This window comes from Panthera leo, chromosome B4 (genome assembly GCF_018350215.1).
Source record: "Panthera leo isolate Ple1 chromosome B4, P.leo_Ple1_pat1.1, whole genome shotgun sequence".
Taxonomy (NCBI): domain Eukaryota; kingdom Metazoa; phylum Chordata; class Mammalia; order Carnivora; family Felidae; genus Panthera; species Panthera leo.
The window spans coordinates 93,170,340-93,194,917 of NC_056685.1; the positions used below are offsets into that span (position 1 = coordinate 93,170,340).

Consider the following 24,578-nt stretch of genomic DNA (forward strand, 5'->3'; position numbering starts at 1 on the left):
TTAAGTTTTCCTCATATATCTGTTAGTTCTCTCATTAATGGTATTTTTCAAATTTATAGGTTTTTTTAGTTATATATATGTATATATATAGATAGATAGATGTTTATTTTTGAGAGAGAGAGAGGAGACAGAGTGTGAGCGGGGAAGGGGCAGAGAGAGGGAGACACTGTATCCAAAGCAGGCTCCAGGCTCTGAGCTGTCAGCACAGAGCCCTACATGGGGCTCGAACTCACGAACCATGAGATCATGACCTGAGTCGAAGTCAGACACTTAACCGACTTGAGACACGCAGGCGCCCCTAGTTTTTATATTTTTGAAAAATTATACAAAGGAATCCTAAATTCACATTGCTTAAAAACAAAGTTTGCAGTGACATTGTCCTTCTGTGTATGCCTCTCCCCACCTTCCCCCACCCCCATCATGACCTTTCTCCCCAGCAGCAATCACCACTGTCAGTTTGGTGTCCTTTCTGGATGTTTTTCCATCTGTACACATACATCCAGGGGAAAGGGGCTTATTTTCTGTTCTGATTTTTGTTCTAGCAATATTTAGTCTCTAACTCTTACTGTTTTAAGCATTTTTTTTTTTTAAATGTTTATGAGAGAGTGACAGAGAGTGAGTCGGGGAGGAGCAAGAGAGAGGGAGACACAGAATCTGAAGCAGGCTCCAGGTTCTGAGCTGTCAGCACAGAGCCCGATGCGGGGCTCAAACCCACGAACCTCAAGATCATGACCTGAGCCAAAGTCAGACGTTTAACCAACTAGCCACCCCAGGCGCCCCTAAGCATGTTTTTATTCAAGACATAATTATTAGACATACAAATTCAGAAGCATTTTGTTTTCATTATCAGACCTGGGACTCCTCTAGTATATTTTGTTTCCCTTCATGCTTTTTTACCAAAAAATGGTGTCTCTAGCTATCATGATTAAAATCCTGCCTTGTTTTATTTTGTTTTTAATGGGCGTCACAAGCTTTAGAGAAACCCCATTAGGTCCTACCTGTTACATTTTGGTTTTGATTTACTACTTGATTTTTTTTTGTGACACTACTTAGCTTAAACTTGTTAAGATGACAACTTGATGTCTGTCTATAGGATGCTGAAGAAGACCATGAAAGAACACATCAAATGGTTTTACTGAGAAAGCTTTGTCTGCCCATGTTGTGTTTTCTGCTTCATACCATATTGCATAGTACCGGCCAGTATCAGGAATGCTTGCAGTTAGCAGACATGGTATCCTCTGAGCGCCACAAACTGTATCTGGTAAGTTCTAGAGCATTTGCAGTTTTAAATTTTAGTGATTTGAGAAGCTCTGTAGTAATATTTGATTTTGCGAGATGTGTCTACATTTTTTAGATGTTCTTAGGTTTTCTTTTATATTTTTATTTTTATTTTTATTTTTTAACGTTTATTGATTTTGGAGACAGAGAGAGACAGAGCATGAACGGGGGAGGGTCAGAGAGAGGGAGACACAGAATCTGAAACAGGCTCCAGGCTCTGAGCTGTCAGCACAGAGCCCGACGCGGGGCTCGAACTCACGGACCGCGAGATCATGACCTGAGCCGAATTCGGCCGCTTAACCAACTGAGCCATCCAGGCGCCCCTTAGATTTTCTTAAAGTAATGGTCCAGTTCTAATGTTTGTTCTTTTCTCCAAAAATATGTACATATTCGTAAGCAGTTAGAAGTAAATAGATTGGCTCAAAGAAATAGCTTTGAAGTTCTTGGACCACGCTAACATACTGGCCTCCAGCTACATAAATCGTTTTAAAGAGGAATTTCTTCTTACATTAAGCTAATCTGGTTGATTAGGTGACTCCAAGTTCATAGATTCTTCCTTGTTCTCATTCTCTTTTTCCTTTTCTTAAAATCAGGTATTTTCTAAGGAAGAACTGAGGAAATTGCTACAGAAGTTAAGAGAATCCTCTCTAATGCTCCTAGACGAGGGACTTGATCCATTAGGATATGAAATTCAGTCATAATCCACCCACTCTTTGTGATCTCGCTAATTTCCATGATAAGTGGACTTTTCTGTAAAATATACATATTTGTAACTACTGGGTTTTTTTCTTTTGCATTGTCCTGGGGAAAATGCTTGAAAATTTAGACATTTGAATTTTGTATTTTTTGGAATATTATGGTGATATACTTTGAAATTTTAATGTATTATGTCAGTATTTCCCTGTGTTTATTAATAAAATTATGTAAAAATTAAAATTTTCTGTTCTTACAAGTTCCAGGATTGTCTATTATGTAATGAATGAGAAGTTGAATTTCTTATTATCATATTTTTCTTCTGTGATCATAAGTACTCTAATATCTCAAAATTATAAAGAGGATGAAAAGTAGATACGTTTCTAAGCCAGTTATGTAATTGCTCATAAAACGTAATACTTTTTAAATACTACAGGTAACATGAATATAGCAAGACTTTTGTCTAATATTATGCTCTTGTTTATTTTGAAAACATTTCTCTTTTATTAACCTCTCAGCAAACTGGCTACTAAAATAAGTGGGGGGGGCGCCTGGGTGGCTCAGTCGGTTGAGCGTCCGACTTCAGCTCAGGTCACGATCTCGCGGTCCGTGAGTTCGAGCCCCGCGTCGGGCCCTGGGCTGATGGCTCAGAGCCTGGAGCCTGCTTCCGATTCTGTGTCTCCCTCTCTCTCTGGCCCTCCCCCGTTCATGCTCTGTCTCTCTCTGTCTCAAAAATAAATAAACGTTAAAAAAAAATTTTTTTTAATAAAATAAGTGGGATCTTGCAAAGACTTAATGTAGTATCTGGTACATAGAAAGCACTGAATAAACTAGGAAATACAAAATGAGTGGAATCTAGTCCAGCCCTTCTAGTAGGGGAAATAAAACAAATACATTTTTAAAATACCGTCAAGGGGCACCTGGGTGGCTTTGTCGGTTAAGCGTCCGACTTCGGCTCAGGTCATGATCTCACGGTCCGTGAGTTCGAGCCCCGCGTCGGGCTCTGTGCTGACAGCTCAGAGCCTGGAGCCTGCTTCAGATTCTGTGTCTTCCTCTCTCTCTGCCCCTCCCCTGTTCATGCTCTGTCTCTCTCTGTCTCAAAAATAAATAAACGTTAAAAAAAAATAAAAATAAAATAAAATAAAATAAAATAAAATAAAATAAAATAAAATAAAATAAAATAAAATACCGTCAAAAAATGCAAGTAATCTGGGGCACCTGCGTGGCTAAGTTGATTAAGTCTCCAACTCTTGGTTTTAGCTCAGGTCATGATCTCGTAGTTCGTGGGTTTGAGTCCTGCATCGGGCTCCATGTTGACAGTGTAGAGTCTGCTTGGGATTCTTTCTGTCCTCTCTCTGCCCTTCTCCCCCCACCCCCCACCAAAATAAATAAATAAACTTAAAAAAAAAACGCAAGTAATCTGAGCAGGAAGAAACTACTTCCAGCTAAGACGTCTCTGAGGACGAAGCACTGGAGTTGCCGTTTGAGTAATGCACTGAATTTGCAAAGGCAAAGATACGGCCCAAGAAGGGTGAGGCACTGCATGTTGGGAAATCAGTATGTGCAAGGCCCAGAAATGGTGCTGCCTGTTTATGAATCAGCAAATACGCCAAATTGACGAGAGCGTAGGACTTACAAGGGGGAATAACTAAGATAATGTGACTCTAAAAGAAAACACGGTCCAGATTAGTAACTCCTAAAGCTGGCTGAACATCTGAGTTACCTGAGGAATTTCTTAAATACATATTTATAGATGCCACCTCTACAGATGTCTGGCAAGGGGGCCTGGAATAGTGTCTTAGAACTTGTACTTTTAAGTAGAATATGGCATAGGTGATTCTAATTAGTTTGGGATATTCTGGCTTAAATGATCCTCCCCTTGTACCCAAGGCAGACAGCAGTAGTTGTCCTAACATTGTTCTGTCATCAGCTGGGGAAAGGTGGAGAAGCAGTGGACTCTGCCTCAAGTTTTTACTTGTGAAGCTGATCCAAAGATGAAATATTTACTTCCCAAAACCTCTTTCATTTTTAGACATTAAAAAAATGAGATGGGGCACCTGGCTGGTTCAGTAGGTTAAGCGTCCGACTCTTGGTTTTGGCTCAGGTCATGATCTTGCAGCATCATGGGTTCAAGCCCTATGTCGGGGTCTGTGCTGACAATGCGGAGCCTGCTTGGGATTCTCTCTCTCCCTCCCTCTCTCCCTCCCACACTCGTGCTCGGTCTTTCTCAAAATAAATAAAATTTTTAAAAATTAGAGCATTATGAACGGACTTGAAAATCTAAATCTTAAACTATGTATAAGACTTGTATGCTAAAAACTACAAAATACTGATAAAGGAAATGGAAAAAGACCAAAATAAATGGAGAGGCACACCATGTTCATTAAATGGAAGACTCAACATAGTGAAGATGCCATTTCTCCCCAAATTGATAATCAGGTTTAACACAGTTCTTACCAATATTTCAGCAAGAAAATAGATTGTATATTAGTTGCTGTGCTTGAATTAATTTTCTTAGGTGTGATTGTTGTATTGCGGCCAGATAGGAGAGCATCCTTATTCTTATTCTTTTTCTTTTTCTTTTTTAATGTTTATTCTTGAGAGAGAGAGAGAGACAGAGCATGAGCAGGGGAAGGGCAGAGAGAGAGAGGGAGACACAGAATCCGAAGTAGACTCCAGGCTCCAAGCTGTCAGCCCAGAGCCCGACATGGGGCTCAAACCCACGGACCACAAGATCATGACCTGGACTGAAGTCAGACGCTTAACCGACTGAACCACCCAGGTGCCCCAAGAGTATCCTTATTAAGAGATACACACTAAACTATTTAGAGATGAAAGGTCGTGAAGTCTGCATTTTACTTTAAAATGGCTTAGCTGTAAAATAAAAGTCTACACTGGGGCGCCTGGGTGGCTCAGTCAGTAAGCGTCCAACTTCAGCTCAGGTCATGATCTCGTGGTCTGTGGGTTCGAGCCCCGCATTGGGCTCTATGCTGACAGCTCGGAGCCTGGAGCTTGCTTCAGATTCTGTGTCTCCCTCTCTCTCTGCCCCTCCCCTGCTTGTGCTCTCTGTCTCTCAAAAATGAATAAATGTAAAAAAAAAATAAAATAAAAGTCTACACAGATAAATATGTCAAAATATTAACTAGGGACTCTGTGAAGGGCACAGGAGTGTTTATTATACTAACCTTTCAACTTTTCTGTAGATGTAAAAATCTTCAAAATAGAAGATTTGGGTGGCGTTAAATAATGACAGGACAACTGAATATCCATATGGAAAAGAACTGTGACCCCCACTTTATACCATTAATAAAAATTAATTAGAGATGGATTATAAAGCTCAATATTAAAGCTAAAACTAAAGCTTTGAAGAAAAGGAATACCTTTATGGCCTGCAGATAGGCAAAGATTTCCTATACAAGAAAAAAATGACAGAAAGCCAAAAGCATAAAGGAAAAAATTTAATCCTTAGACTTCACCAAAATACAAAATCACTCATCAAAGACACCGTTATGAAAATAAATAAGGTAGACACAGACTAGGAGAATATATTTGCAAAAATATATCAGATCTTTGGTCAGAAAAAACTCCCACTCAATATATAAAGAAATCTTACAACTCAATAAAGCAAAAAGTGGGCCAAAGAATAGATGATTCATAAAGGAAGATAATGCATAACCAATAAGCCCACGAAAAAGTGCTCAAATCAATGGAGAATGCAAATGAACACCACAATGAGATATCACCACACGTCCATCAAAATGGCTAAAATCAAAAAAGACTGACACAACCAAATTGTGAGGTTGTGGAACAGCTGTGATACACCTGCTGGGGGAATATAAAATGGTACAATCTTTGGGGAAAGTTTTGACTTTCCTATAACCACCTATCCTTTAACCTAGAAATTTCACTCCTCTGTATTTATCCAAGAAAATGAAAATAAATTCTACAAAAACATGATGCACACATATTCATAGCAGCATTATTTATAATAGTCCAAAACTGGAAATGCCCCAAATGTCCATAAATAGGATGACTATAAACAAATTGTGGAATGTTCATACAAAACAATACTCAGCAATATGAAAATGGAAAAACCGATCTACTCAACAAAAGAACCTAGGGGCGCCTGGCTGGCTGAATTGGAAGAGCATGGGACTCTTAATTACAGGGTTGTGAGTTTGAGCCCCATGTTGGGTGTAGAGATTACTAAAAAAATAAATAATTTTAAAAAATATTTTGAGAGAGAGCAAGCAGGGGAGGGGCAGAGAGAAAATCACAAGCAGGCTCTGCACTGTGCCTGACACGGGGCTCGAACTCACAAACTGTGAGATCATGCCCTGAGCCGAAAATCAAGAGTCAGACACTTAACTGGGAAAAAAACAAAAACAAAAACCTAGATACAGGGGCACCTGGGTGCCTGGGTGGCACGACTGGTGGCTCAGTCGGTTAAGTGTCCAACTTCAGCTCAGGTCATGATCTCGCAGTTCGTGAGTTCATGCCCCACACTGGTTTCACTGCTGTCAGCCTGTCAGCGCAGAGCCCGCTTTGGATCCTCTGTCCCGTCTCTCTGCCCGCCCCCCCCCCCCAAAAAAAAACACACAAAAACAAAACCTAGATGCAAAAAGTACATACTGTATGATCCATTTATATGAAGTTCTAGAACAGTCGGAACTATGGTGAAGAAAAAATGAGAACAGGGGCGCCTGGGTGGCTTGGTCGGTTAAGCGTCCGACTTCGGCTCAGGTCACGATCTCGCGGTCCGTGAGTTCGAGCCCCGCGTCGGGCTCTGTGCGGACAGCTCAGAGCCTGGAGCCTGTTTCAGATTCTGTGTCTCCCTCTCTCTGTGACCCTCCCCCGTTCATGCTCTGTCTCTCTCTGTCTCAAAAATAAATAAACGTTAAAAAAAAAAATTAAAAAAAAAATGAGAACAGTGGTTTCTTTGGGCGTTGGGGAGTGGGGATTTTCTAGGGAATTTTGTGAGGTGATGGATATGTACTGTATCTTGACAGGGGTGTGGGTTACATAGGTGCATACACTTACCACAAAATGTACAGTTTATTGCATTTGAATGAATGCAAATTTGCTTTTGAAAGATCAAATGGAGAAGTGAAGGGGCGCCTGGGTGGCTCAGTTGCTTAAGCATCTGACTTCCGGCTCTGGTTATGATCTCTTGGCTCTCGTGGATTCAAGCCTCCCAGTCGGGCTCTGTGCTGACAGCACAGACAGAGCCTGGAGCCTGCTTCTGATTCTGTGACTCCCTCTCTCTTTGCACTTCCCCTGCTCACACTTTATCTCTCGCTCCCCAAAATAAATAAGCAACAACAACAACAAATGGAGAAGTGAAGAGCAGGTACACATGAAAATGGCAGTTGGTGAAACCAGGTGATGGGTACAGGAGGGTTCACAATACTATTTTAACTTTGCACAAGTTTTCAATTCTCCATACTTAAAAGAAGGGGCAGTGGTCCCAGAGCCAGAGAAATTGGGGTTGGAATCTTACTCTCATCCCATTCTAGCTGCAAGGTAACAGCCACAAACCTCTATAGTCAACATCTGTAAATGAGCAATAAGGCTAATAATCACATTTCAGGACAAGTAAGGATTAGGACTCCTGTGCTTTGGTAGAGAAAGCCACTTAACCAATTAAATCGGTCTGGAGAAGGGCAGGTTCCAGAACAGCAGAAAACTGGTTGAATGGCAAAGATGGAGTCAGACTCAGGAAGGTCTTGAATGGCAGGATTAGTAACCCTAACCCAACAGGCAGTTGGAATCCACTAGATGCTATTATATCTTAACCCGAAGTTCAGAGTTCATATTGTAACTATTTTCAAATATTGCAAGAGAAATAGATGAATGATAAAAAGATAATGTATCATCCATGCTAAGATTATCAGTCCAAATCTACAACCACAAGGAGACAATGAATTGAATAGACTAAATGAAGACAGGGTGCCACAGCTCTTAAGTGGGGACCAGGTGAGGGTTAACGTTGTAAATCATTGACCAGACAGTTCTGTAGGTCCAAACTGGACCAGAGGATGGCAATATAAACATACAATGGAAAAGGCACGCAGTATGGTAAGAATCAGTAGAATTTGGTAGCATGATAGGAAGAAAAGCTTATCAGGAAGACTATGTTAGGAAAACTAGACTGTAGACTTTGCCTTATTAACTTCTACTCATTCTCAAATCTTCACAGTCATTTCCTTGGGGAAGCCCTTGACCGCCTTGCTCTCCCTAAGTTTAGATCTGATTCTTTTATTATACATTCACAGGACCACATTTTGTTACTTTGGAGAAGTAGACAAATTGCTGGCAGCCTAATCAAGGGACAAAGAAAACCCAAATGCATAGCTTTTAGAATAAGTGATAGAACAACAGATGAAATAAATTTCAAATATGTTAGATTACTATATAAAACTCTAACCAAGTATATTAGGACATTTAAGCTAAACGGGCAGTTTTCTAGAACAATTAAAAGGCCAAACATTGATTCAAAAAGAAGAAAATCTTAATAGTGTACTAACCATGAGTTTACGAGAGTTCATCATATTGTCTACTTTTTTGTATGTTTTGATTTTTAAAATAAAATGTTTAAAAACATGCTTTCAAAAAGTAATTCTTCCCCCTCTCTGGCCATGACTACATTTGCTCAGCACCTGTCTCATACATAAACCGGCCGATAGCGTGTGCACTCCACTAACTTGAGAGCAGCTGTCTAGCAAGTAAATCAAATGACACACAGGAAATGTCCAACCCCAAGAGAGAGGTCCCATATTCACCCAACCAGAGTCCAAGTTAAGGGACCAAGCAAATAAGGGACCGAGAAAGCAACTTTCCCTCACGCAGAGCCCAACGCGCCTGCGCAGGGTAGAGACTGCTCCGCCCACACCTCGGGGACGGAAGCACTGGAGCCCCGAACCACGTGGTCGCGAGCGGAGGTGGGCGGGGCGCGCGGGACGTGCTGCCGCGTCGTCACCAGCTGAATGGGCGGCGGCGGAGCATGTGTGTGTGTGGCTGAGGCTGCTGCTCGCCAGGGACGCGGAGAGTGCATGCCTCTCCCGGGTCGGACCGTGAAGCCGGCGAGGACGTGGAGGCAGCGGAGGAGGGGAAGAGCAGCCGGAGACAGACTGGCATCCCTCTCGGGAGCTTAAGGGCCCCGGCTCGGCCGGGGTTATGGCATCGCTTGCGGACCGAATGCGAGGCAACGGGCGCATCGCCGCTGGGCTCCTGCTTAACCTGCTGGTGTCCATCTGCATCGTGTTCCTAAACAAATGGATCTATGTGCACCACGGCTTCCCTAACATGAGCCTGACCCTGGTGCACTTCGTGGTCACCTGGCTGGGCTTGTACATCTGCCAGAAACTGGACATCTTTGCCCCCAAGAGTCTGCCGCCTTCCAAACTCCTCCTCCTGGCCCTCAGCTTCTGTGGCTTCGTGGTCTTCACCAATCTCTCTCTGCAGAACAACACCATAGGCACCTATCAGCTGGCCAAGGCCATGACCACGCCGGTCATCATAGTCATCCAGACCCTGTGCTACAAGAAAACCTTCTCTACCAAAATACAGCTCACGCTGGTGAGTAGCTTTAGCTTCGCAAGGCGCACCTCTAGCAACCTACCTCCTGGATCGTCTTTCTCCCCGGGAAATTTGAATGTGTAACCTTGCGCCAAGCTCTTTCCAGTCATCTTGAAATGCACAGATGAGTCATCTGTGAGTTTGTGAACTTCAGGCTTATTTGGGAGAGGTGAAAAAAGTCATCTTGGCACTCTGTTGGGCTCTTAGCCCAGAAGAGTGTGCTTGTGTGAGCTTTAGTAACTGCTGTTTGATGGAAATCCTTAAATGCTGTGATTGGTAAGAAAAGAACGCTGCATTACATTATGCAATTCAGTGTATTGGAATATCTGCAAAATCTCAAACTGAAAAACGGCCCTCCTTCGACCCAGGGGATTCAAACCATGTATGAATTAACGTTAAGGGTTCAGCATAAAACATGTCTCCGAATATGTCTGCAGCGAGATACTGCAGAGGTTTCTGTGTCTTTAAATAAGAGAACATACTTTTAGCACTTAATGACTTACAGTGTTTAAATTCTTAATGCTTTTGCTATACGTTCATGCTTATATGTTGTTTAGACGCTAGTTTTGGGGGTCTGTTTACTCCTATGTGCATGCACGTTGTATGCCTTTGTTGCAATTTGCAATGTATTGATTCATTTTACCCGGAATTTTAAATAGAATTAAATATGAACATAAATATAGAATTCACATATTTCACTTTGAGGAAATCGGTTTAACTGTTTTTTTCAGATGGAAAAAAAAATTACAGAGGTTGTTTCCCAGTGATGCTTTTATGATTAACTTTGTAAGACAACATGAAAGGAATACTAAATTTGTGTCTCATGAATTTAATCTGAACATTTACCTCTTTTTCTTTACAGATTCCTATAACTTTAGGTGTAATCCTAAATTCTTATTACGATGTGAAGTTTAATTTCCTTGGAATGGTGTTTGCTGCTCTTGGTGTTTTAGTTACATCCCTTTATCAAGTGGTTGGTAATTTTTTTTTTCTTTATGTGCCTTTTTAGCAGATTTCATAAATTTTGAAGCTGTATCCCAAGGTTTAGAAAATACAGTATAGAGACAATAGACTGTTGGGAAGAAAGCCTAATTGCATAAATTGGCTCAAGGTGAAGAGAAGAAAGGAGACAGAGAAACTTGGGTGTGATGCTCACCAAATACCTACCTACCTGGTGTAAGTGTATAATACCCATGCTTGACAGTCTGAGTTTGGGGTGATGCTATACTATCATCTGGGAAATCTTTACAAAATGAGTAGGAAGACTTTGTTCTTGAGACCGAGATCATTGGTTAAATTTATGATTGACTCTTTAATTATTAAGATTGCTGTGAAGGAATGAGTACATTTCCGAAATTTGAGCAGGAGAGGAAAATTTCAGATTTATAAATCTTTGTCTCAGAACATACGCTGCTGTTACAACTTGTATATCAGCTCCCAATAATTTGTCTCTCTCAGTATTTTATAGTATATACTATATAATATATAGTATATATATATGGGTATTTCCCTTCTTGTACTATAGCAGCACAGTGCGTTGCCTTTAGCAGGCGTTCATTAAAAATTTGTGCATGGATTCACTTACTTCATTACCATAAAGTCTCAACAAGTATGTTTTTTGTTTCTTGTACAGTGGGGAAAAATAACTTGGTGTAGGGCTCAGCGAAACAGTATTTTCTCTATACTGGAAACCTTGGCCTGGAGATTCTGGGTGAGCCTGCATGGGGAGTCAGAGCCAAAATGTGTAACCGGTTTTACCTTTTTCGCATATGTCTGCTGGTTATAAACTAAGGCATTTCTTGTTATGAATGTTGGAAGTTTACTAACACAGCCTTAGCATATGAAGCTTTCTAGTACTGATCATTTCAGAAATACTGTTATGTGAAAATTCTGGGGTTGAGGACATTTGTAAGTGGCAAGAAGCGGTGTTAACAAGAGACCAGTGGCACGAAAGGAAAGAGCACCCACTCAGTGTTGTCACTGGTCGCCAGGATACTGTGTCTTTCACTACAGAGAGTAATCAGAGGAAGTTCGGCTTTGTGCTCTAAGAAGGTTGTATTTAGGTATACTTCAGTGAGCTTAAATTTTGTTACTAGAAACAGTGAACATTCCTATTCATCCTTTTTGTGAAACTGATTTTGTGTGGCCCAGGAAGGATTAAATGTTTATTAAATATAGCAAGGAATTTTATTTATCGAACATCAGAATTTCTTACATTCCTTATATGTAATTTCAATTCAGAGTATTAAGTGTCCCTGCCAATATGACCATTTTTGTTCCCACAAGTCTCAAAATTGCTACAGATTAGAACCAAAGGATTCTGTATCCCTCAGGCGCATATTTGAAATGGGATTGACCAAGGAATGATTGTTCACAGACTAATAAACAGAGTTTTCTATTATTAGTAAACAGTACATGTACTGTTAAGGAATAGGTATATTCCCCCAGAAATTCATTTTAAAGTTGTTTCCCATTGTATCCAGGTGTAATCTCTAAGCTATTTCTGCCTTTACTGCTAGGGCATTGGAGTTAAAAGGGGCATAGGAGTTAAAAGATGAGTGATTGGGTATTAGCTTTAGTTGCGGAAAGGCTCACTTATTCAGCAGACATTTCTTTTGCTTGTTGCTCGAAGATAACAAAGATGAAAAACGGCTGTAATGCAGCATGGTAGAAACACATGTAGACAGGTGATCGCAAGTAGGATAGCTCAGGATGTGAGGAAGGTTCTGAGGAACACCAGAGAGGAAGTGGCTGTTCTTCAAGGGGGTGGTGAGGTAAGACTTTATGGGCAAGTTAACGATTGAAATGGAAGGGCCCACAGGAATCTGCTGAGCAGAGAAATACAGCAGACGTCTTTCTTTGTGGTGATGTGTGAAAGTACAGAGCATTTTTGGAGAACTTGATTTATTTGGTGAGACTCTTGTTGCGTTGTGGAAGGACAAGGTCTAGGGGCGGATGAGACCAGATGGCACAGTCTTGAATGTCATGCGCTTTATCCTGCAGGGGCCAGGAAAGGGGCTTAGATAGGGGAGTGACTTGACCGTCCCCTGTGCTTGAGAAAATTAACTCTGGTGGCAGTGAAGGGTGAGTAGGAGGGGGACAAAGGGTGAAGGCAGAGCAATTAGGAAGCTCTTCGTGGCTCAGGAGGAAGACAGGAAGGCGCTGAACAGACAGTGGTAGTTGATAGAGACCCCAGAAGCCTTTTGGAGAAGGAATCAGCAGGACCTGACCGAATGTGGAATGAGGAAAGTAAGGAGTCTCATCCTTGGGGGAGATTATGTCTTTAATTATGGGAGCAACACAGGAGGAGCTAATTTGGGGAAGTGAGTACTGAGCTGCTTTTAAAACAGTCCCTGCAGATTGTGTGAGTTAAGGCGTCCAGGCAAGCTGTGGAAGTTTGAGCACGCCCTGAGAAGGAGGTCAGAGCTGGAGAGGTCTTCGGGTGTCAGTGACGTCAGTCAGGGAGATAAAAGAGAAAAAAGGCCAGACATCTACCTTAAGAATAGTAAATGGAGGAAGAGGTAAGTGAGTGCAAACCAGAAGTCAAGTTCTTCCACGAGAAACCTGTCAGGTCTGTCGAGAGCCCCCACAGGAAGAAGGCAGAGGGGTAGCCATTGGGTGTGGCTGTTGGAGGTGTGTGCCCTTTGGGAGAGCAGTTTCATTCACGGTGGGCAGAAGCCAGGGTGCACTGCAGTGAGGGAAAGTGGAGGCCCTGAGAGTTGCCACCCTTCCAGGCGGTTCAATGTCAGAGACATGCAGCTGCCTCGTGAGGTTGCTAAAAGAACCGAGGAGCGGGCATCCATGCTCTGCACTCATTTTTGCTCTCTGCAGCACCCCCGGGAGCGGGCAGCAGAAGAATCGATTCTTTGTCCTTCATATTCACAGAAGACTCTTAGTTGAGGCTGGCAGGGGTATGTTTCAAATTTCCTGCTCTTCTATTTTTGTCTTGGTGAATTTCTATAGACTTCACGTTTGTGTAACAGGATACCCAGATCTACAGGAAAAAGAATTATGTAGGAGTAGTTATTCAAAAGCCTGGCTGTTCTCTGCCAGATCTTATTCAAACGGTCTTGTCAAGCTTTCTTGAAAGTCTCCTTTTTATTCATATTTGTGCAACATTTTGAGGGCTGATGGGATCTGAGGTTTCGAGGTGTTGGTTCTCCTGAATGATGTAGTCTTTGAAAAGGGTTTGTGACTATCTAATTTCTTCCAGTGCATCAGTGCGAGATTAGCCACAGAAAAATCAGTCATCGAGAGGAAAATTCCTTCTGCCATTGATTGGGTTTTCTAAAGTGGATGAGAAGACCTCACATACTTTTCTAGCTACACACACTGGCAGCCACCTGGGGCAGCTGAGGTTTCTGTCAATCCCTAGTTAGTCTGCCCTGCCCACCCCTCATCTTCTCTTGCCTGGGGTGGGGGGGGGCAGTTTTAGAAAGAAATGAAGTCTAGCACTGTATTTCCGGTTCCTGCTTATCACCTAAATCTCCATTCCCGTCTCTTTCCCAAGATCTCTGATACTCCTGGGCCCCTGCGTGCATTCATTGATTCCCCCCATTTACTAGGGCCAGCAGGGAAGAGAGGACTCTTTTTTCTCTCTCTTCAAAGCTGAGAAGAAAACAGATTGTCACATACTGAATTTGTAAAGCTCCTTTCATCCAGGGTGCTTAAAGGACATTCGTATATATTATTGATCTTTGGCATCAAGTAGAATAATCGGGTTTCCTCTTCCCCGAGCACCACCCCCCCCAACCCGCCCCGCCAGGTCCCCATCCTTGTGACTAGAGTTGCATCATTTGTTTACTAAGTGATGCTATTTTTTTCTATCTAACTTGTTTTGTCTCCTAATTTTCAGTGGGTAGGAGCCAAACAGCATGAATTGCAAGTGAACTCAATGCAGCTGTTGTACTACCAGGCTCCGATGTCCTCCGCCATGTTACTGGTGGCCGTGCCCTTCTTTGAGCCCGTGTTTGGAGAAGGGGGAATATTTGGCCCCTGGTCAGTTTCTGCTTTGGTAAGTTCTAATTGTTATGGTGCCTAAGAACCAAGATAATCCTCCCTTTGCTATTAAGTGTGATTTTTAGTTTTCAGAGCATGATCTCAGAGCCGTTCTCACATTTATCTGTATAATCACCCTTTAAGGGAAGCAAGCTAAGGATTATTTTTTAGATGAAGAAACCAAGGCACTGTGTGTGTGTGTTCATATACATGGTTTCATGGATTCCTTCTCGCCAGCCCTCCTCCCCGTACACATTCCACACTTCATTCCTGGTCCCTGCCCCTTGAGGTGAGTCAGGTTAACATTCTAGTGTGTGTTCTTCTGTATTTTTCTCTGTGTTGTACATACCCATGTAAACACAATACACACACACCTGTATAAACATAAATTACACATTTGTTTCTTTTACAAAAGTGGGATCATAACATAAATAATTTTCTGCATCTTGCTTTTCCCACTTAATATCTCATGCAGATCTCTCCAGCTCATTATTTTTAGTGTCTACAAAATAGATCTAGTTCTTGACCACTATGAACAGTGTTGTAGTAAACATCCTTACACGTATGTCTTCAGGAACTGGTACTTTTTCCCTTTGGAATAGAGTCCCAAGAGTAGAATTGCCAGATCAAAGGGATATGCACTTTGGGGACATTTTAAGTTAGAAAGTATAGTCTCCCTGCTTAGGGAAGGAATTTCTGCCTCCCACAACTTTAACCTTTGGAACACTGTCAGTGGAAAAGTCTTGTTTGTTGGTGCTGGTAACTTATCAAACTTGGATAGCCCTTACTCTGTTCCAAGAACTATTCCAACACTTTGCAAATATTAACTTATTTAATCCTCACATTTTATTTTTTTAATCTACTTTATTAGTTGGATACTATTATTATCCTCATATTTAGGATATAGGATGAGGAAGCTGAGGGACAGAGTTAAGGAGCTGACTCAAGATCCCACAGCCAGTAGGCGGAGCCAGAGCCTGAGTCCAGGCATGCTAGCTCCAGAACCCCTGTTCTTAAGTGCTCTGCTTTGCTCCCTGTGAGCAGAATGCCAGTTATTTCAAGTGCGTAGACTCTGGCATATAACCTTTCTTCCACAGTAGAAATCCCTTGACCATCCCTCAGATAATATTTCCTTTTAATTTAGTTCTAGCCATCTTGGTTACCTGCTTTTCAAATTTAGTGCAGCTTAGAGACCTTAAACTAGAAGGAGGGGGTCTTATGCAATAGACCCTCTGACAGATTCAAAACAGAGAAAAGCAGCAGGAAGTCCCTCCCTCCCCAAAAGTCAGAGGAACTAAGACCATAGCAGTTGCAGTCCATTTAATATGAAAAAGTCACTTTCATTCCTTAATATCCCTAGAAGGCATCATTGCCTCAAAGTAAAGCATGCAATTGTGTTTTTAATGATATGCCAAGTCATCAAGAATTATGTAACATTCTGTCAACTCAATAAAATTAACAATGGTATATTTCTAGAAGGATTTTTTAAGAAGCCCTAGTAGCCTAATGGATAAGGCATTGGCCTCCTAGAAGCAGTTTTTAAAATCTTTAGTGAACAAGGTTCTCTTAGTTGAAAATGTAACAGACCTCACTGTTGTAAAACTAATGAGGTATTACTGTTTTTACCTAAATAGGACACAAATCCAGCTCCTTTAGTCCTGACCGCAGTGATCTAAAAACTGATAAAAGCCCCAGGGGACAGAAGGAATCTTCAAATACGACATGTTTTCTTTGGAATGTAGATTTCTTACATTCCACAGAAAATGTTTTATCTAAATTCTCTTATTTTAGAAATAGAAAATGACTTTATAACTCTTTAAATACAATTGTGGGAAAGGTTTGGACAGATGTCCTATGTGCATACAGTGGTACAACCACTTTGTCCCCCGTCCTCAGCCGGGTTGGCTTATTCACATCCCATGCACAGCCTTGTGTTCTCATGCCTCTGTGCTTTGGCCCCTACTGTTCCCTCTGCTTGGGACCCTACCACTACTTCTGCCTCTAATCTGTACGTACATTCAAGATCCAAACAGTCGTTCCCTATCCCAGCCCCAAATGACATCTGTCTAGAGATTCATATAAAACCTGTCGTGTGTTTGCCTGGCAACGCTCAAGACTTTTCTATTTCCAGAGCTCACTCTCTTTCATGTGGTTATAGAGGTAGCCTAGCAGAGTCGGTTACCAACAGAGACTTTAGAATCAGGCTGCCCTGGCCTTAAATCTCAGCCCTACCACTTACTGTCTGTGTGATCGAAGGCCAGTCACTTTTCTTCTCTGTGTTCATCTGTAAAAAGGGATGGTATTTACTACCTCATGGGCATTTGTGAGGGTTAAATGAATTAATATATGTAAAACATTTAGGACAATTCTTGGCATGTAGTGAGTACTATGTAAGCGTAAGCTATGATTATCATGGTTTTTATTATGTCCTCAAGTGGTTTCTGAGCTCTTTGAAGACAAGACCCTACTCTGTTCCTCAGAAGGTGTGGCCTAGCTTCATAGATACTCAATGAATTCTTAGCGATTTAATTTAAATAAGAATATACATGAGCTATTAACTAGAAAAATCTCTGGAAAGGATATGTGCAAAGGTATTAACAGTGGTGGGTAGTTAGGATTGTAAGAAGTCCTTATGTGCTTTTTGCTTATCTTTGTTTTCTGATTTTTCTATAAGCAGTCTGTATTACTTTTATAACTAGAAATTATTACAGAATAATTTTTCTTCAGATGGATAAGAAAAATGAACCTGGAAATTCACATTCAGAGGCAGGATGTTACTGGAGAATTTTCCATTGCGTTTTGTAGACAAAATTACATTTCTGAATACTATTCATTCTGCTATTTTACCCTCCGTTCTTCTTGTCTCCAAAATGGATTCTTTTAAAAATCTTGTTCTAATGGTTGTCATTTATGTTTTTAGAAATGCCTAACAAAGTGTATTTTTACTAGGTGACTATAATGATCGCAACTGCTTTACATGAATAATTCTTTGGGTTTGTTTGTAGCTTATGGTGCTGCTGTCTGGAGTAATAGCTTTCATGGTGAACTTATCAATTTATTGGATCATTGGGAACACTTCACCAGTCACGTATCCTTTTCCTAGTAACTTACAAATGCATCATCTTCTATTTTCTAAAACTCTGTCACATTCGTTTCCTTCTAGGAGTCTTGCACTAACTATTGCGTGGCCTACTTTGAGTAGATAGACTTATCTTTAGTCTTTTACCGTATCTTTCCACTCTGGACTCTATGGAAACTTAAAGAAATGTGAGCTGGGGAAATGTGTTAGTTTTCTGTATCATGAATGCTTTTGAATTTTCTTAAGTAGTAAGTGACCTTTTCCCTTATCAAAATTAACATGGAGCACCAATCCTTGCACATAGTGGAGTTCAATAAATATTTGTTGAGTGAATAATGGACTGGACACCAGGTTTTAAAATCACTTTTCAGTCTCTTTGGTAATAAAGTAGGGGTACAGCTAATCCAAAAACAAAAGATAATTTCAGACCATTGACATCTGACTTTGGAACCTGTTTTTGTACTTACTTGGATATTGGTGTGCCTGTTTTTCTCAATATTACTTTCAATCAAGAAATGAATCAGGCCTTGAAGAAGTGAATCTGAATGACTAGCATTTTGCTTGTAGTTCTGTTTCTCTTCTCATTTATCTCTGCCTCCACTCTTTTTTTAAAAAAATTTTTTTAATGTGTGGTTTTTTGTTTTTTGGGTTTTTTTTGAGAGAGAGAGACAGAGCAAGCAGTGGAGGGACAGAGACAGAGGGAGACACTGAATCAGAAGCAGGCTTCGGGCTTTGAGCTATCAGCACAGAGCCCGATGTGGGGCTCAAACCCACAGACCACGAGATCATGACCTGAGCTGAAGTCGGCCACTCAACCAACTGAGCCACCCTGGCACCCCCCTCTGCCTCCACTCTTAAGCAGATGCAAAGAAAGATTTCCCCAGGGGCACTGGGTCACTCAGTCAGTGAAGCATCTGACTCTTGATTTCTGCTCAGGTCATGATCTCACAGTTTGTCAGTTCGAGCCCCATGTCAGGCTCTGCACTGACAGTGCAGAGCCGGTTTGGGATTCTATCCCTCCCTCTCTTTGTGCCTCTCTACCATGTTCTCTGTCTCTCTCAAGAAATAAACTTTTAAAAAAGTCTTAAAAAAACAATTTACTGAAAAAAAAAAAAAAGGATTTCCCCAAATGAGAGAGGTAGTTTAGTAACGTTATGTCCAAGTGTGCTGATTGATTTAAATGAGTGAACACTGAGATGCCAGCAAAGTAAAAAAGCAACATATTTACCAACTATCAATAAATACCAACAAGTTATAATAAGAATTATATTTTTATTTTCATTTTAATGTTTTATTTGTATTTGAGAGCACGCAAGCGGGGGAGGCACAGAGAGAGAGGGAGACGGAAGATCCAAAGTGGGGTCTGCACTGATAGCAGAGAGCCTGATGCGGGGCTTGAACTCATGAACCGTGACCTCATGACCTAAGCCAAAGTCAGATTCTCAACCGACTGAGCCACCCAGGTGCCCTAAGAATAATATTTTTGAAGAACCAACACTAAATATTTCTTTGTACCAGGCACTGTTAGAAAGAAACACCTAAGGTGTATTAGGCATCACACTCTCAAAGCAGCTCTGTGAGTTAAATTCTATCATTTTATGTTGTAAAGGCGGAAACGGAGGTGCAGAGAGGTTAAATAACTCACTGACAGTCATATGTGTAGTATTCAGATTTGAACCCATGGCAGTCTAGTCCCAGAACTTGTGCACCATGCTGCCAAATCAAGGCATTCGATGATGTGCCCTGGTTTAAGAACATTCATTCATTCAACAAATATTTATTGAACAATTCACTGTAAACCATGCATTGACTTAGTAAGTATTTACATGATGGCATATGTACTCTATGTTCGGCACTGGAGGTACTGTGGTGAACCAAATAGACAAAACTCTTTGTTCTCACAAGTTTCAATTCTGGCGAGGAAGGCTATAAACAAGAAAATATTTAACATACCCATCTAGAGCGTTAGATTGTGCTAAGTGCCGAGGAGAAAAAGTAGAGCCGGAAAGAGGATCCAAAATGCTGGGGACTGGGTTGCAACCTCGGAGGGGGTAGTCAGGAAGGCATCTACAGAAAGGGGACTTGTAAATGAAAACCCAAAGGAAGTGAAGTCGCCCCATGCAGATTGGGATGAAGAGTGTTCCCGGTGGTGAGAGGCCCTGGGGAAACAAGGAAGCCTTGTAGAGTGGCAGCAGGAAGAGTACAGGGCGGAGAATAGTAAGGCTCTGAGAGGAACCGGGCGCCGGGCTGAGCAGAGCTTTTACATACAGACTGTGACTGTGACTTTTACATACAGACCGGGTGAGATGGGAAGCTGTGGGCGTTTGGAGCAGGAAAATGACGTGATTTTACTTATGTTCTAATAGGATCAGTCTGGGATACTGTGTTGAGAACGGACTGAAGCACGGTTTTTCAGACTCAGTGCTGTTGACCTTGGGGGTTGGACAGTCCTTTGTGGCAGAGGACTGTCCTACACATTGTAAGATGTCTAGCAGCGTCCTGGCTTCTACCCGCTAGATGCCCCAAGTATGACGGCCGAAAATGTGTCCGGACCTTTCTGGTGGCAAAATCACCCCGGTTGAGAACCGCTGCACTAAAAAAGGCAGGAGAAGAAGGGAGCCCAGAGAAGTAATGGTGGTTTGGTACCAGGATGGTAGCAGTGGATATAGTGAGAAGTGATTGGATTCTGGGTATATTTTCCAGTGGCACCAGGAGGTTTTGCTGACAAATTGTGGACAGTATATTGGAGAGGGAGCAGGTTGGCTCACATGGTTTTGGCCCGAGTACCTGGTAGAATGGCGCTGCCGTCAGCTGAAATTGGACAGCCCAAAGGAAGCTTTGGGGTAGCGAGCTGCGGGTAGAACAAGTCTGAGCGTCCAGGATCGAGGTTCTCAGATGCAGATATTCCAGAGAGTTGTGTGTCGCGTGTAGATGTTTAAAGCAGTGGGGCTGGTTGAGATTAGCAAGCAAACAAGCAGAAGAAGAGCCGCCCAAAGATGGAGTCCCTGGTCGTGTCAGCATTTACTCCTCCACAGATGAGAGGAGCTGGCAGCAGAGGCCGAGGAGGAGCAACCGAAGGAGGGGAGGGAAGTGATTCAGACCCCACGTAAGGAGAAGGGGTCAGCTGTGCCGACAGGCCAAGTCAGGGAAGGCCGGGAATTGAGGAGGGGGCTTGGTAAGGTGGGGGTGCAGACATTCTGACGAGAGCTGGGTGTCAAGGTGAAAGCCTGACCGGAGCAGAGAGCAGAATTAGAGAGGGGAATCAGAAATACCAGGTATAGACTGTTCCTTTTTGATTTAATTGAATGTATTATTATTATTTTTTTTTTACCTCACTGAAGAATTTCTTTAAATTTGCCTCCCCTCCAGTATAAACACCTTCCACAGATCGTGAACTCCTTAAAAAGAGAGGCTGTGGCGTAAGGCAACACTGAGCGTGTTAGAGCCACTGCACTTTGAGATCGTTCATAATGGGCAACGAAGCATGTGTTGTGGTGGTTACAACTAATGTCCTGGGGAAGACCCTCTGCCCTCCAGGATATCACTTCCAGTGGCTCAGGCAGCTGCAGGTACCCTGGCGCGCGGCCTGCGCCCTCCTGCCCAGAAGGAGCTTCCGGGCTGCTTGGCTGGCCCCCCAACGGGGGCCGGAGCCCGGGTTTCGAGGTCAGACAGCTCGAGGGCTGCACCCCCGGGCCCACCGCTCCCTGTGCACCTGAGCCGCCTGTGAGTGCTGTCGGCTGTCACCGCCCTCTCTTAGGAATCGGGGGTGATAACATCTACAGCATCAGGCTGCCGGGAGTGTTTGAGAGAATACGCGCCAAGCACCTGGCAGATGTTGACTCTGCATCAGCACTGCTGTTGACAGCTGCTGACACGTGTGGGGCTTGCCACGTGCTGGAAAGTTTGCACACACTCTCTAGTTCGTCCCCTCGGTAGCACTGTGAGGGAGCTTTTATCCATTTCCGTCCTATAGACGCAGAAACTGAGGCACAGAGCACTGGCTGCTTCTGTTAGCATTATCCGAAGAGTCGCGGGGTACACATCAAACCTCTGAACAAATAGTCGTAAAATACGGTAAGAACAACTTTTAAAGGAGTGAGGTGTGTGTGTGTGTAGTCTGTTTTTTAAGAACAGTGATTTGGAAACCCCTAATCTAGCAGCACTTTACTGCTGGCCACGCACCAGACTAGAACATGGGCTTGGAGTTAAATAGACCCGTCCGTGTTTGGACTCCAGCTCTGCCACTTACTAACTCTGTGATCTAAGTTACTTGAAGTCCTTGGGCCCCGACAGTTACAGGACGGGAAGAGTGATACTGTGGTGAAGGTAAATGTCATGCTTAATACAGTGGGGTGACCCACACATCTAGCATAGCGCCTAACATGTCATTGGTGCTGGGTCTTACTCCCTATACTGTCCTTGTTTCCCTCCTAAACTTAAGCATACTGGATGTGTTCACCTTGAGTCTGGTCTCCGGGGCCGCACACACCTCCCCTCATGTGCCAAGGGAAGTTTATTAGAAATAGCACTAGGAAATATAAGTGGCTCAGCAAAATATCTTCTCTGTACCTTGTTCTGAATTCCTTTTCCAACCTTATTGTATAGCCCCTTTTCTTTTCTTTTCTTTTGGGAGAGAAAGAGTTGAGGCACTCTCCTGTCACTGTTGCTGAAGTCTACTGAAGGAACTAGGATTGATCCAGATTGAAGTTGTCGTTTCTCAGATGGGGGTGCCAATTCAATCCATGCTCCATGAGGCTCTTCCAGCCACAGGAAGGCTTTGCTTCGTATGTACGTGTGTGCGTGTGTGTGAATATGACCTCTAGCTTGCTTTTCCTTCTGTGTGTGTGTATGTGAATAGAACAGTCTAGCTTGTTGGGTTTTTTATCCTTATCCACAAACTTCAGCTATAACATGTTCGGACACTTCAAGTTCTGCATCACTTTATTTGGAGGATATGTTTTATTTAAGGATCCATTGTCAATTAATCAGGGTCTTGGCATGTTATGCACGTTATTTGGCATTCTCGCTTATACCCATTTTAAACTCAGTGAACAGGAAGGAAGTAAGAGTAAATTGGTACAGCGTCCTTAATTGGGTTTTGGTGGAGAAAAGAAAGCCACCCCAAGAAGATAAAAGGCGTTAAGTGTGCAAGTTACCTTCAAAGAAGAAGAAAAAATTACATTGCCAAATTTGTTGAATGATGGTTCGCAAGAAGTAACACAAAGGAAATTTTGTTCATAAATACAGCTTTCTCTTTTAGAGTACCTCTAAAACAATGGCTCGTGCTTCTTTTCAAGGATTGGTTATATGAAGTCTTTAGGATGGTTTGGTTATACCAAATGAAATACAGGAAATTAAAATTCTATAATAGTGACAAAGGAATCCGTGTCACTGTACTACAGAGGTGTCATGGTTTTTAAGTGTTCCAGCCCTTCTGAGGAAGGACACAGAGGACTCCTCTCCTTGCTCGTAGGTGGCCTGCAGTGTGAGCTCTTTTAGAATTTCAGCCAAAATGTGCAAGTCAGAAGTTAAATCCAGCATTTCTGTTTTAGTTGGTTTAGTATAACCTCCTGATCATTTAACTTACAGAAATGAAATATCATTTATAGAAAACAAAGTATAGGAAAGAAGACCATCAGACAAAATCCAATTCTAAAAGCGCTATATTTCTGGTAGAAAATAGATATGAGAAGTTATATGTTATCCAGAAAACCACAGTTGCCACAGGTATTCTCTTTCTGAGCTCTCTCTGAGCTCTAGAGACACTATGGGAAGTTAAAAAACAAAATAGCTCCATGTTGAAACAGTCCAAAGAGAAGATGATGGATGGAATTGAGCAGGTGTCTCCTCCCATTCTCCTGGCCTCTTTGAGCATTTCACGTTGGTAATTTCCTAATACCACCTCCCTGCTATCACCCCCTACCTACCACATTGGAGGTATCCGTAGAGCTTCCGTTGGCATTGAACTATTTGCAGTGAACTACGTTCGATCTTTCTAAGGTGGCTGAGGAAAATTTTCAGGCAACAAGTCAGGGCAAATAGTGTCCAAACATTTGGCAGAAACTTGGTGAAAATATGAGGGAAGGTTTTAAAGAGAAGCAGAAGAATAATCAATATTTAGCGAGTTCTGCTAGTTTTTAAAGGGATAATTTTCTAAAAAATTAGGTTGCAGGGGAAGTACAGGGTTTCCACTTAAGGAAATACAGTGCTACATATTTACTTGCAAAGTGTCTTTCTGCCTTCCAGCTTCTTGACATTGGAGGGTTAAAAGCTGTCATTAATAACGTCTCACAAGAAATTGACTGAGACAGATAACCCCTCTTGTAATAAATGGTTCTTTTAAAAAATATTACTTATAAACGTTAAATGAAAAAACAACTCTTAAGAGGACAAAGAGCCACGTGAATAAAATGTACCTTCTAAGATTTTTTTTCTCCCCTGGCCTGTTTGAAATGAAAAGCCTCACTGAAAATCTATTTTGACAGAATTTTAGTGTATCGGTCCATTAGTTGTGTGACTGGTACGTATGATTTTCTGTTTTTGTTTTAAATATTCTTTGGTTCTGGGGCTCAGTCAGTTGAGCGTTGACTCGTGAGTTCGGCTCAGGTCATGATCCCAGGGTCGTGGGATTGAGCCATGTGTTGGGCTCTGTGCTGAGTGTGGAATCTGCTTGAGAGTCTCTCTCTTCCTCTGCCCCTCTCCCCAGCTTGCACTCTCTCTCTGTCCAAAAATATAAATAAATGAATGAATAGTAAATATTCTTTGGTTCTCAGTTTCTAAAGATATATTTTATTGTGCTAAGAATTACAAAGCAATTTGTCTTACCAGATGAGCCTTAGGCATTATGTTTGTCTAAGAAATGTTGTCTGTGTGTGTTCAAACCAACATACAATTATTTCCCCAAAGCTGGAGAAAAATATTTCAGCGCCGTGAGGATTATGTGACTTCTGTA

At 42.1% G+C, this 24,578-nt stretch overlaps 2 protein-coding genes across 6 annotated transcripts in view; both read left to right on the plus strand.

The window, feature by feature from the left end:
• NUP107 (nucleoporin 107) overlaps positions 1 to 2,174 on the plus strand; it is a 43,154-nt gene extending 40,980 nt beyond the window's left edge. For all 5 annotated transcript variants that reach the window (XM_042947119.1, XM_042947118.1, XM_042947121.1 and 2 more), the window contains 2 exons: positions 1,094 to 1,261; positions 1,872 to 2,174. In XM_042947119.1, the coding sequence (XP_042803053.1) occupies positions 1,094 to 1,261; positions 1,872 to 1,979 (276 nt within the window). In that variant the 3' untranslated portion in view covers positions 1,980 to 2,174. The remainder of the gene's footprint in view (positions 1 to 1,093; positions 1,262 to 1,871) is intronic.
• A 6,793-nt stretch (positions 2,175 to 8,967) lies between these two features.
• Positions 8,968 to 24,218, plus strand: SLC35E3 (solute carrier family 35 member E3). The gene is made up of 5 exons (XM_042947124.1): positions 8,968 to 9,549; positions 10,412 to 10,522; positions 14,405 to 14,563; positions 17,553 to 17,635; positions 22,531 to 24,218. The coding sequence occupies exons 1-5, from the start codon at positions 9,148 to 9,150 to the stop codon at positions 22,715 to 22,717; spliced, it is 942 nt and encodes a 313-aa protein (XP_042803058.1). The 5' UTR covers positions 8,968 to 9,147; the 3' UTR covers positions 22,718 to 24,218.
• Positions 24,219 to 24,578: the final 360 nt, after the last annotated feature.